The sequence below is a fragment of the Neopelma chrysocephalum genome, unplaced genomic scaffold (assembly GCF_003984885.1).
Source record: "Neopelma chrysocephalum unplaced genomic scaffold, ASM398488v2 Primary Assembly neopelma1_75, whole genome shotgun sequence".
Lineage (NCBI taxonomy): Eukaryota > Metazoa > Chordata > Aves > Passeriformes > Pipridae > Neopelma > Neopelma chrysocephalum.
The window spans coordinates 9,542,193-9,556,587 of record NW_020897736.1 but is presented as its reverse complement, the minus strand read 5'-3'; the positions used below and the strand labels follow the sequence as shown (position 1 = coordinate 9,556,587).

Below are 14,395 nucleotides of genomic sequence, written 5' to 3'. Positions count from 1 at the left end.
TGGATTAAAAGCAGAGAATGCTAATGAATAATATGATTTCATTTTTATAGCACAAAAAAATTGATCTACTCACATGTTCTTGAATTGTCTCCTCTCACCATTACAAACTAATAAAGAAATTAAGCTTGGGATGATGTATGAGAAAATACAGTGATAGCGTTTTTCTATTCACTCATGTCCTGCCTGTGCTGTCCTCTGTTTCTTCCCTCTTTACCCATCCCTCTTTTTCTCTTGCACACCCAGAAGGAGCAGCTGATGTCCTTGTCACACACATGAGCTGTCACACTAATGGGGAGGGAGGGGCACTGTAATGAAGACTAAACCAGGAAGGTGTAAGATACTGTGTCCTCGCCTATTGCCATCCTCTGATGAGCTCACAAATATTTTCTTCTGTCTGGCAGTGGTTTTTTGTCTGATTGCCTTAAAAACAGGGCTCCCATGATTACAATGTCTGCTTGTCTTCCTCCTCCTCCCTCCCTTTATTTCCCCTTGGAGGAAGGGGCATGGACTGTAGAGGGAAAGAGAGAGCAATACAAGAGGAGAGGGGGGTTTTAAGGACCACCCAGTATCTGGGATTATCTCCGAGAAGATACACGGAAATGCAGAATATGATCAAAACAGTTATTGCCAGTGGCCCAAGGGACAACATCTGTAAGGAAAAGCACTTCTCTAAAAAGGCACTTTATGGTTTGAGGGCTTGACTGGCACTGAAGCTACCAGTCAGGGTTTTATGAACCCAGCTGAAAAATGGGTAGAGAAGCTTTGTGCATCTTCCTCACCTCATCTTTTAACCAACATGTTAAGAGTGGATTTTCCATAGAGACTGGGGCAGGGAGGGATGCTGCACCTACCACGCAGTGTGCGTATTTTCAATACTATGAACACTCACGCTGGAAATAGTGAGAGAGAGAGATATATAATTAGCATTTCATTTTAAGTGCCAGAGCTGAATTATTTCCATGTGAGAAAAATCAGATAGACTTAAATTTTGGGTTGTAGAAGAAGCCTATGGTAATTATTCTTAGAGTTGAGTATTTTTATTCCTTTCCCATTACCCACTTTCAGGAAACAGGGAGTATTATGGTATCCAGTAAAGATGTTAACAGTCTATAATTTGTAACCTGCTCATCCTCCTTTCCACTAGGAATAAATTCCTTTTTCTGCAGATCCGCTCTCTCACCTTCTTATTTTTCTGCCTCTTCACCCCCTCCAAATTTTTCCTAGGTCTGGAAAACCAAACTTCACAGCTGTAATTTCTCAAGTACTTTGGTGCAAAATCTCTTAAGAGCAAACCTTTCAAATATGTGCTCAGATTCTTGCTGTATACTGATGGTAGGACAGTGACACTGGGATTTTACACAGGATACTCCTTTTCCAGTCCCAGTGTGCATGACCTTGATTCCCTTGGGCACAATCACAGAACTCCCTTGCACAGCCACACAGACTTCAGTGAGGTACCAACTACTCTGCTCTCCACCAGCTCTCAAGCTGTTAACCATATATAGTATATATATAATATATATATTATGTAATAAATATAATATGATCTAAATTAACTACAAGCAACAGAAGATAAAAACTTACAGAGAAAAGACCCTCTCATTCTACCCACTCCTATGTGTCAGCCATCCCTCTGACCTACAGGGTGAAGACAGCTCCTCTGTCTTCACTCTGGAGCTTCTTTAATCAGGAATGGTCTACTCTACTCATCTCTAGTAAATACACTGAAGTGTTTTCTTTAAAAAAGCCTTTAAGCATCTTACAATTCACAGACAGTAAAAGCGGGACAAAGTCTTGGAGATGTGACTGTTATATTGCTTAATAAACACTCAACTCAAAAACTTTCTTTCTGCATGCTGGACCACCACAAAACGATTCTGCAACCTTTAATGGCATGCCAAACATTTCAAGCATGAAGAAAATGTCACACCGCAGAATAAAGAGCAGGTAAAACCTTTTTGTGCTTGAGTGGATTATGAGAAAACTGCAAATGGGGTGTTTACTACCAAGAGGAAAAAGGGAGAGGGGAAAAGCGGGACAGGCAGGTGGAGAACTTGGTTTTTTGTTTGCAGTGTGTAGCAGAACTCACTGACCAGCCTTTTCCTTTTCTCTTTTTTTTTTCTTTTAAACAATGTATTATTACAGTCAAGAGAATAAATTTGCAACAGGCAATGTCAACACAGGCATAGCAGGAATTGATAACCTGCAGTGAAGTGCAATGGAAGATGGAATGAACAAGACCCATCAGCTCACTGCGTCACCCAGATCAAAGGCATCTCCCTACAACACCCTCTTGGCCGCCAACTCCTTTCTTTCCTACCACCAAGTCGCCATGTCTTAAATTAAAAACAATTAAAAATTCCAGAGTCACCAGACAGTTACAGCCTTTGCATGGTGGCATCACCCACCATGGACATGGGCATCCCCAGCGCTCAGCACAGGTGGTGAACACCTCTGCTCCAAGCGAAGAAAGGCTATTCCTGAAGGTCTAAATTCCGTCCCCATCAGGCCCAGTGTGGCCCAAGCTGCCTTGAAACCCACAGCCCTGCAGCCACAGAGCTATAAAACACCAATAACAGCAAACGATAAAGGGCTTTACGCTGGTGGAGAGGAAGGCACGGTAACACTCGAGATCTTATATCACTTAGCCTCATGCAATAAAAGAAGAAATCCACTTACCACAAATGCTATCAAGCTCTTTACCGTGGACTCCCAGAGAAAGCAGCTCCAAAGGAATTGTATTGTATTCCATATTGCCATGGTGATTTTTTTCACGCGATCAACATTTCTTGATAAGATCTGATAAATATTGAGTGGGAGGAAGGGAGGAGAAGAGGAGTTTAATCAAACACACTAATATTCTACTATTGCTTCAGAAACAGGGATAATTTAAACTACAAATGCACGCCAGGGCACATATTACAAATAAAGCCTCTATTTCAGATACATTCTCCAGCTCCTGTCTGCTTTCTGATTACACCCAAACCTTCCAGATTTTCCTCAGCCTTTAAAAAGAAAAAAAAGAAAAAAGGCCTGTCTTGATGCCAAAACTAAATAAAACAGTTACACAAACCTACCTTTATCCTCATTTGATTCTCAAAATATATGAATGTCTCAGGAAAAGGGCCAGAGAGGATGTAGTCTGAACCTCTTTTGTACATGTTTTGGACTAGTCCATAGAAACAAACAGGGACTTATTATAGGACACCTTCATTTTAAAAAGAATAATGGCCATTGTTCTAAAATCCTATGGGCTTTTTACATAAGGAATTTAGCCCTGGCTTCTTCCTTCCCAAAGAAGGGAATAAGGCTCTCGTTGAGCTTTAAGTGCTGCGAACTGTGCAAAATCCACAGCTATCATTTTTACCACTCAGAAGCACAAAGCAGAACTACTGATGCAAGCTAGATCAGAAAGCAATTTCATGTTAACACAAACAAACCTTTTAATATATACAGAAATACACTGAATTTACATGTGTTCAGCATTTTATGCATAAGTAGGTTTTGTTCTTGCCACCATGCTACAGCAATTCAAATCTTTCCAAAACAGATGCAAAAGCTTAGCCCAGACACAATATTCACCTTTTTAGAAAATTTGCGGTTTTCCTGAGTGAAGCGCTTTTCTCGGGGCTTGAATGTTCTAATACTTGCTTTTATCTAAAAAAAAAAAAAAAAAAAAGGAAAAAGAAAAGAAAATTATAAAAATAACATTGTGTAGCTTTAAATGTGTTATTTCAGTTTCATATCATTAGTGCAGTTCAGGAAGATTAGGAATTTCAATATTACTCTTCCCAGCCTCTGTGCAGCTTAGGAGTTGCTTTTTAGACATCTTTTCTACAATGAGGATGGTGAGGCACTGACACAGGTTGCCCAGAGAGGTGTTGGGTGCCCCATCACTGGAAATATTCAATGGACAGGGCTCAGAGCAATCTGGTCTAGTGGAAGGTGTCCCTGCCCAGGGCAGGGTGGTTGGAATCAGATGACCTTTAAGGTCCCTCCAAACCCAAACCATTCTGTGCTAAGAAAAATGCAAATGAGTTAAACTGGGCAAGGTTGGACTCATTTCAGCAAAAGTAAAGCTGTGGCACAGCCCATGATGGCCTTAATAAATAGGAGTTAAACTCGGTAAAAGGCTGTAGGGCATAAACGATTGAGACTGACTCAGCCACCTAAAAACTAAGCACACTGTGTCCATGCCTCATTAATTTTCCTGTCAACACCCCAGGAAGAGAACATCCTGGGTCAGCTTTTTGGGGAAGAAGTAGGTGTTAAAATTAATGTATAATAAGATGAACATTAAGCGCTTTTTTGGCTGTTGCAATCGAAGCCGTGGCCACAGCAATCGGCACCTCCTTCCCAAGGCACTTGTGGTTATTTGTCAAACCAAAACTGCACCTGCTTTGTCCCATCCACCTGGAGGGGCCACAGCTCTGACAGTCCAATATTTCCTCACCCATGACATCAAACATCCCTCTACCACCAGATGCAATCGGGTCAGGATTTTTCCTGCTTGGATCCCAGTTTGTAAAGCATCACCCCCCACCCTCGTCCTTGTAGATTCGCACTTTTCTTACACCAGAGATAAGCAAAGAGAAAATACTTCAACTTACAGGATTAAATAGGACATCCAGCTCCAAGTAAATTACTCCTTTTGAAGCACGTTCCAAGTCTTTATTCTTCAGCGTGTAACAACTTTGTTTACCGTTTCTAATCTATAGTTTGGGGTGGGGGGGAGAAGAAAAAGCATCAATATTTTCCTGGCTGTAATTCACAATACAATTTAAAGACATTGCAAACAAATAAATAAATAAATATAACTCAAGCACACACACAAAAAAAAAACCCAACCTTTCCCAAACCCTGATAATATACTTGGAGCCTGAAATACAAAACGACTGTTGGATTAGAGACCTATAAAATTGCAGATTAAATCTCTTATGGTCCAACTTTAATTTACAGACCTTGTACTTTATAGTAGAGCAGTGCACGCAATAACCAGTCTGAAAATTCTGCCCTGGAAGCCAGTCAGTTGATGGGAAGTAATCAGCCTCCGTTATTACAGGTTTAAAATGGGATTTTTTTTCCAAAGTTCAGGAAAAGAGCCACAAACAACAACTTTACCTACCTATTGCACACTCCAGTACACGAAACCACTTCTTAATGCTTAGTTTATTGCAACGTTGTCAAATTATTACCCAGCAAACAAACGCAATCCAAAGAAATGAATCAGCTGAAGTAGAGCAAATGCTAATGTAACAAATGTTCAAAATTAACTAATTAGTGTAAGAGACTTCTCCCCCACCCCACCCCTGAATTTCAATACCATTTCTATGCTCTAATCCACCGGTTGGCCCTATCTCATTAAACATCTATTAAAAAAAAAAAACAACCAACGAAAAAACCTCCCTCACCATTTTGTAAACTATTTGGCTCAAATCAAAAGCATTCTCTCTTCAAAAAGTGATGGCAGAAATGTATTTATTATACACAGTAGGATATGTATTGATTAAACATTTGGCTTTTTAGGAAGCAGACCAGTTAATTCTAAACAGCAGTAACATAAAAAACTGCAGCTTACCAAAAAGCTACATTGAAGGGCTGTAATGATCAAAGATTAAAGATAACAGAGGAAATTTGGGGGCATGAAATTGCAACCATATTTAAAATGGCTATTGCTGCTCTGGCATTTAGAAGAGGCACTCATATAAACCATGGCAGAAATGAGCAAGGTAAAAAAAAAAAAAAGGTATAATAGGAACCAAGTGATTTCACAAGACAAGGGGAAGGTCACTTTCTTTCCCAATGTTGCTCCTTTCTATACTAAACAGTTCAAAGGGTAGATGGGTTTTCTGGCTAAGGACTGAAAGGGAAGAGGTTTCTCACAAGGACCAACTTTGCATCCTCCACTCTCTATGACCAGGAATTCCAGTTTTTTTCTATTTTCTAATCTGAAGCTTTACCAGTTATGGAGACCTATGTGGAATTTATTTCACCACAACAGCACAAGTTTGGATCTGGCATCAAAGGATGATGCAGCTCCCAGGAAAGGGGCAGGTAGAGAAACTATTTTGCAGATCTGCAGCTCCAAAATAGAAATGCTGCTTGAAGTCTAGCCCCTCTTCTAGGGCCAAATGGACTGGCACCAGCAGATCCTTGGGGCAACTGCCACATACAGCATTGTCAACCCATCATAAAGGTTTCTGCTATTTCACCAGGTGTTTTTTTCCCTCCCTTCAAACGAGGGCAAAAAATTAATTTGAAAAGTAACTGTAAGAAAACAATTTTTTTTTTTTGAAATTGAATATTCTGTTCAATTTCCCAAATCAAATGAAAAATGGATTTACTGATGGTAAGGGCACTAAGCCAGAAGGATTTGGTTTGAGGTTGTTGGTCCAAGAGGATGCCCCAGTAGCAGGTTTAGCCTGAGCTTTGATTCAGGGACTCTCCTGAAACAAGAGAGAATGTACTGTGTTCCCAGACTGTCTGCAGAGATGTAGATGCCCAATATGTATCACAATATTCTAATTCTGGATTCTCCATAGTTATTACTTGGGAGCTGAATTTCCCTGTATTTCAGTTACACATATGTTCATCACATTTTATCCTGATAAACTAGGAGCAACAACTAGGGGGAAGTTCACTTCATATTCCTTGGGATATATTTCTTACATCTTCAAGAGCAAAACCACAAGGAAAAAGAAGTCATATGCCACTAAATTGATAGAGAAATGAAAAGAAATATATCTGAGTATCTGAGTCTGATACTGTGGTATTCTGCACTCAAAAAATGCTTCTGACTTTTGGGAAAAGACTATTTCAAGAGCTGGAGCTGAATCAAACATTTTGGGTGTGCCTGCAGGTGTGTCTGCAGATTTAAAACAGTAAGTTTTAAATCAGAAGCAAATAATTCCCATCTCGGTCTGTATCTGGAAAAAGTGGTTGTTTGTTTCTCAGGAAACTTTTTAATGGTGTCATTATTTTTGTTGCTACTATTCTAAAATTGAACAGGGTAGAAAGTAATGCAGTGCAAATATAGTTTTACAGTCAGCTTCATTTGGCATATTTAATTGTAAGTGTTTGAATTGTCTGGAAAAAAGGTGTGCAAGTATAACTCATTTTAAGACTAAACAATCATACAGATATCCTAGCTTTTAACCTTCTTCAGAGGGAAAAAAGCACACGAGAAAAGAATGACAGGCTATGAAACAGCCTCTCTCCACTGCATTTTCATTTGGATAAAAGGAAAAAAAAACCGAAAAAGAAGTCAAACAAAAGACTCTCACATTTTTGGCAATGTGCTAAAGGAGTGCGGTTCAACAAAAGGTACAGGGTAATTCTAACACCCATGACTGCATGGAGATTAGATCGGTGGCATGTCTCAACTGTGCCCAGAAGAAATCATGCAAAATAGCTTTAAATACTCCACATTTTCATTGCATGCTGTTCCTGGGCCAGAGTTCAGATTTTGTTCAGCTTCTCCCTCAACCTCGAGAGAAAGACAAGTCATATTAATTTCACTCTGGATCTATTTCCTTCTCCTCTCTGGGTACTTTTGCCCAATCTCTGCTATTCACAAAGACCACTTAAACACTCACTCCAGCAGTGGAAAAGCGAGCAGCCAGGGCTGGGGTCCTAGGATGAACCTCAAATGTCAGAAAGATCAGGTTTCTTCTATCACCCGAACATCTTTTGCTACATACCTGATGATCTCACATGGATTTGACTCAATGAATATTTCTGATAGCTGTGTCTGAAACAGGTTAGCTTTCCTAAGAACGTTAACACCTACTTAGGGGAAAAGGGAAGGAAAGGACTGTTCAATTTAAATGTGAAAATATCGGCAGGTAAGCACCTTAAAGAGACATAATCGATATTATTCCTTTATTGATGATGCTTTATGTCCTCACTGAATACTAATGTCTGCATTCTCTGGAAGCTTCTTAATAGCATATAACATATTGGGGCTCAACCACAAACCAAGGCTGCCCTAACCCTGGGATTAACCTCAGGACAGTAGAGCCTACCCTACCAACATACTGCATTTTGCAAGGTCACCATCAGAAAAAATAGTCTGTATTTTCATCCCATAGGAACTTTTCATACTTGGGACATTTTCCTCTTCTGAGTCAACACCGAAAGACAAAGCAATGTCCATATTTTCACAGAACAAATTGTATATTCTATATCACATCCCTTCTCCATACAGAACCAGTTGGAAGAACATCTAAAATTCTTTTTGCAATAAATATTTCGGTCTACAGAAGCACTTCAGGCAAAACACTGCCAGAAAGTTGCCTCTAACTGAAGAAAATGTTCAGGTACCCGAGACCACCACACAGTCAAGGTCCAAAGTGCAGCGGGTTCCCTTCAAATGAATGAATATATTTGCTAAACTCTTCGCACAGATGTCCCCAGTAAAACAAATGTGACTAAACACAGTATTGATGTAGCCAGCCAATGCTAAATCTATTAAGCAACAACCTTCTGACCGCTTGGGAATTTTAATGAAATAGCAAAAGCCAAGATTGATATGACACAAAACACGGAGCAGACAGGACCCTTACGCAGCAAAGCGTGTTTTTTCATTGCTCTTGTCTCAAAGAAATATGGTTTAGTGGCTTTTTTTTTTTACATTGATTTTAAGAAAACTTCACTCTGTATCCAGCTTTGATGCAGATTCAATGTCATATATTGATGACCTGACAGAAGAACGCTGGGTTAAACCTCTGTACATCAACACCCGTGACGTGTGGAAAGGGTAATGGTTACTCTCCAAGGGTAATTCATCTAAAGCATTTGGGACCTCTGATATTCCTGCTTGAGCTCATTGCTGATGCACAATGTCATCCCATTTGCCCTGCATAACATAAAGCTGTCTTGTAACAGACACACACCTACCCTTATCAAAGGACATATTTCCCCAGGAAAAGAGGAAAGCAAGTCACATATGTGATCCACCTGTACACGAATAAATAATGTTTTGTTTCTCTCCAGGTTTGCCATATACATTGCACCAATTGTGTACAAAATGCCTGTTCATTCACCCCAGAACTGTCAGTTTTAACAACCTTCCATGAGATCCAAAGTGGAATGGAGATTTGGGTTCTTGGCAGAGGATTGTTATCCCAAGACCAAACAGATATGGACTGAAAGCAGGCAGCCACACGACAGCTTCCAGCCAGTCTGGGGAGGAGCTGAAAACCCTGGGAGCATAAGGATCCTAGGTGGTACTTGAGAAAACATTCCTGTTGATACCATTTCAGTGAGTAGTGCGTGGTCAGAGGAGAATCTAATTTCAGAAACAAGATGCTAGTTTTTTTCTGGAAGAGATGTGGGGGGATTTTCTCAATTCCAAAAATCCTGGTCCCTAATCAGGATAGAAGTCAGAACATACAACACACTTCACAGCTGCCTCTATTGCATAAACACAGCAGTTTCACTTTCTCAAAGTCTAAGACTTTCTCCTGGAAAATACTGTGCACTTATGGTCAAGTGCTCAGTAACTGCAGTCATCGGGTGCCTGCTCTCTGAATCCAGGCCATGTTTTAGACAATTAAGCTTCCAAAAGGCACACTAATTGTTTTCAGTGTATCATTGGCTACTGACCCTGACTGGCACTTGAAAATATTTCATAGACCTCTTCCTGTTTGCTGAAAAAAGGGTGCAGCTGAGGACTACACTGATCTGATAATCCAGCAGATAAAAAACATTCCATTCTGCGCTACAACTCTTTACTCAAAGGTCTTTCTACATGAGGATATTTGATATACTCTGCTTTCAAATTCATTGAAGCACACTATATGCTGCCATGTCTCTAATAACTTGCAGCCTTCTAGGAGACGGGAGTCTCTTGAAGCAAAAGAAAAAAGACAGACCCTCACAAAGAGATGCACGGTTGCTTTAGGACACAAAGGAACACAGAGATAGAAAGGACTTCTTTGATAATTAGTTCAAGTCCCCCAGAACCTACAAAACTTCTAAACCTATCAAACTTCTTCCTTGAAGTAATAAAGTTTTTGCCCTACTTCTCCGTTCCCCAGGTTCTTCTTCAGTTTCTAGCACAAAAGCCTGCTCTGCTCAGTGATGTACATGGTCTTCTCTTTCACTCCCCAGGCTCCAAGATGGCAATCTCCCTCTCAGCCCAAAGGTTAGGCAAGACAGAGTCTTGTCACCTCTGACAAGACAGTGATCCATTTTGCTGAATACTCTGGCAGCACTAATCTGTGTCTTTTCCAGTTTAAATTCTGTTTCTGTGCATGTGGCTGACCAGAGCTGTGTTTGAGATAGGTTGATCAACATGGAAAAGCTAAAACTAAAATGCAAATAACTTCTCTCTCTCTATCCCCAAATTCAGTGTATTGCTACCAAAATGTGTATTTATCCAGTGCTACTTCATCACGTCTATCAGAAGAAAGTGAAGCTTGCAGCTTTATTCATCATTTGGCACCTTGAAACTCTTCTCATGCTGCCCAGCTTTCTATTTTTCTTATTTGGTGCCTGGATAAGCCTCAATCACAGTCAAAGCATAAGTAATTTCACAATCCCTAAAGTTTTGTGCAATAAGATTATTTGGGCGTTAATGTGATGATGAAGGTGTACTTGTGTTTGTAAAATGCCAGTGTGGGACTACTGAACACATTTAACCCAAAATTCGTTGTCACATTAATTAAACATTTCATATCCCTCCAACATATACTTTATTCAAGGCAATTTTTCATTAAGAAAAAAATCTAGTCATCCATGAACAATTCCTGAAATAAACTTACTTCATGTGCTGACAGCTCACAAGTCTAACTTTTGCAATTTTAACCAGAAAAAAAATGGCAAATGCACATCTATTTTCAAAAGACAATTTAATGTCAAGCAAATGTCAGGCCTGATTACTTAGAGAAATTAAACCTACATGATTGTGAGGCTTCCTGGCGTCTTTAACTTTTGTTCTCTTTTAGTATATTTATCTAAATGGTTCAAAGGATACATTCAAACTTATAGTCAAAATGACAACATACATTGAAATTCCCATTTCAAGAAAAATAGCTTAGAAAATTACAGTTTTCTGTCTGAGCAGACCAAGTTAATAGGTGCAAAGTGTTTTTAATCAGAAGCAGAGATGAGTATATTTACACTAGATTTGACTGAAATAGGAGGCAGAGAAGTTTGGATGGGAAGGAAGAAGATCAGTTGGCAAGGGAAAGCATAAACAATTTTTATTTTATTTTTTTTTGTCTCAAACCTTGGACAAAAAAACCCTACACCGAATAGTTTGGACATTACCACACACATGCACTCCCCTCCTCTGCCTTGTTACATGCTTCCTAAGGGATACTTGACAAATGCCTATAAAATCAACAGAAAATCCAAATCTAACATCTTCTCACTGTGAGCCCACACAGCCTGCTGCCGATCATGCAGACCATTTGGCAAGCACTGGATCTGCAGGAGAGCAGCTGCTCCAGCCACTCTCTTCCAGTAACATCAGAGATACGAGGACTTGGGGAAAAATTAACAAAGTGATCAAAAATGGAATAAAAGATGTTAAGAGGTTTTTTCCTCCCTGTAAACATCAAATCATCCTCCATGCCCAACTGACTCTAATATTGCTCTAAAATAGGAGATATTGACAACTCAAGCCACTAAAACAGACGAAAAAGCTAAAATATCCCCAAAAAGAACTTGCAGTCTGAGTCACGGAGGGAAGAGCATTGCACAGAACACAACAGCCTGTGGGGCACCAACAGCTCAGTATTTACACCTCAGCTCCTATAGCTTAGGCTCTTTATATCCTCAAATTGCAGGGGTTCCCGTGTTTCAAACTCCAGTGTGAACTCTAAAGAGCACGGGGTGGATGGAGACAAACACACTTTCTTGAAGAGATTCAGAAGTTACATTGCTTTTAATTCACGTACACAAGAAATACACTTATTTAGACAAAATCAAAACAAAGCTGGAGCACATTGGCCTATTCCTTTACCACTATAAAGCATTCCTTAGGTTGGGATCATATCCTCTAAGTCAGTTCAAGAGTTTTCTGGGCAGTTCATTATTTATTTGGAAACATCAAATATTTGCAGTTCCCCCCTCTGATCTTGACTGGTCCCTCACCTAAACTATGCTCATGCTGTTGGGTTTATACGGCCTGCCTTGATCAGATGGGACCTTTCCCTCTAGAAATCTCCCATTTCTCCAGTCTCTGCTAGGATAGAGCCCCAGTAACCTGTCATTGCCTTTCCTACAGCAGCCCACCTCAAAAACTCAAAGACAAATTCTTGCCTTAACCCTGAAAGATGCGTGCCAGCCTTTCTGCAGGGGTGAATATGCTTTCACAGGGATGTTTCAAAACAATACTGCAATTTTGTACTCTGTATCACTCAGGATCCATCATCTGCCTATTTGAGAGTGCTATTACCCACAACATCACACCGTGCATTACTGAAAGCATCTCACCACTGCCTGTATCACTGGAGTCATGTCACATATTGCAAGCATAAATGTCATCACAGAATATCCTGATTTGAAAGGGACCCATAAGGATCACTGAGGCCAACTCCTGGCCCTGCACAGGACAACCCCAAGAATCACACCATGATGTTTGTACAAAAAATCACCACCACAAATGTTTGTACAGGGCTCAACGCAGTAACTCACTGTGCAAATACCTGTCACATCCTCTCCTCTGCACAGGGAACCTACTGCAAAGCATCTCTGCCTCAAAACTCGTGGAAACCCCCGTGCCTACAGTTAAACGTGTTTACACGACTTGACTAATATGACACAAGAGTCCCATGATGTTTCAAGCCTCATCTACTAACTGATTTAATAAGTCAGAGCATAGAAAGTTCTTCCTAAATGTTACTGTAAAAACTACCAGAATCTTCTGTGACACTGCACATACACATGGAGCTGTTTACATCCTCTTGATCTGGTTTACTTATTATTATTACCAGCCTTGTTTCAAAATTAAATCAGTCTTACCAAACACAAAGCTGCTTTCGCCCCGTTTCTCTATTAAAGTCTTTTAATGACCCTTTCATGTTCCACTCTCTTTAGCCTGGCCTTTTTTGGCTGTTTCTGAAAAAAGCTTCAACTCTCCTTAATCTCCAGAGCAACCACTTTCCCATGAGCTCTCTTTGTTTCCAGTTTTGATTTTATACTCCCATGGTAGCGCTCACTCCTCACATATTTGTTTACAGAACAAAAGCCACCAGTCTTTAAAAGCACTATGGAGTGGAAAACACCCCTTTTAGGTAATTTTATTCAGCTGTGCCAATAACAACAGCTATCTCTAGTCAATCCTACTGTGATGTGCAATTACTTCCATGGAGTAAAAAGAAGCAAGACGGAACAAAGACATGCTTAAAATGTTACCTTCAGAAGATGATGTGGAAACATACAGAACAACTCAATTATGTTTTCAGACCTACATGGCTTATAGGGCTGATGAAACACAGACATTTCTGCAATTTTCTTCCCAATCAAACAAATTTGTACTAAAATGGGCTGACAATGCTCGTTACACTAAGGAGAACTATAAACACTGCCAACTAAGGCATGTACAGATCACAAAACCTGTTTATCTCTAAAACTGTGTTGCTTTGTGCCATGGGGAAAAGACATGCAACTTGTCCCCAGCAAATCCATCAACGTTTGAATGATACATGTGGTAAAGGTAACTTACAGACAGCAAAGGGATGGCAACTTTTCCAAGAAAATCAGGGGGTTTATCTCCATCTTCATCAAACACTGTCACTTCCAGAACATCATGAATATCTTTAATAGGGCTGCAACAGAAAAGTACAGACACACAAAAAAATAATGTACATGCACACAGTTTCCTCCACAAAGATCTGAGAATTCTGTTTTACTAATTAAGTTTGTATTACCTTGGAGTATAAAACTAGAATTTAATTAAATTCCCCCCAAAATGAATCAAATTACAGATATTTCCCAAGCTTTCCCCTCATGTTTCAGTCCCATAACTAAGTGGAAACACTACCAGACAGTGACATTTTCTGTGTGTATTGGCAATGCTATCAATGTAAAACTCAGCTCTCCAACAGAGAAAGCTGGTGAGCGGGAGAGGTCAAGGGCTGAATTCAAAACCAGGCTTCATTGCATTAAAACTGCACAGTGACACACACAAAGATAAGTGTGTTGCAGAAAGTTTAAATATGATGGGAAAGGTTTTCTGGTGGCTTTGAATGCTCCAGATGAAATGGACTCACCACACAAAACAATTCACACTGCTCCAAAATAAATCTAAAATATCAATAGCTTTTAAGGTGTTTAATTCATTTTTTTTTAATGGACAAAAATCTAAGGAGAGATGGGAGTGCCCCACTGCCTCAGCAGTTCTGGTGCTTGGATTATCCATGCAACATTAGTAAGAAAGTTAGAG

The 14,395-nt window shown here is 39.9% G+C and overlaps 1 protein-coding gene across 2 annotated transcripts in view; it reads right to left on the bottom strand.

The window, feature by feature from the left end:
* MCTP2 (multiple C2 and transmembrane domain containing 2) overlaps window positions 1–14,395 on the bottom strand; it is a 119,114-nt gene that overhangs the window by 43,482 nt on the left and 61,237 nt on the right. For both annotated transcript variants that reach the window (XM_027688633.1, XM_027688634.1), the window contains 4 exons: window positions 13,676–13,778; window positions 4,611–4,712; window positions 3,583–3,657; window positions 2,680–2,799 (listed from right to left, as the gene is read on the bottom strand). In XM_027688633.1, coding sequence (XP_027544434.1) covers window positions 2,680–2,799; window positions 3,583–3,657; window positions 4,611–4,712; window positions 13,676–13,778 — 400 coding nt within the window. The remainder of the gene's footprint in view (window positions 1–2,679; window positions 2,800–3,582; window positions 3,658–4,610; window positions 4,713–13,675; window positions 13,779–14,395) is intronic.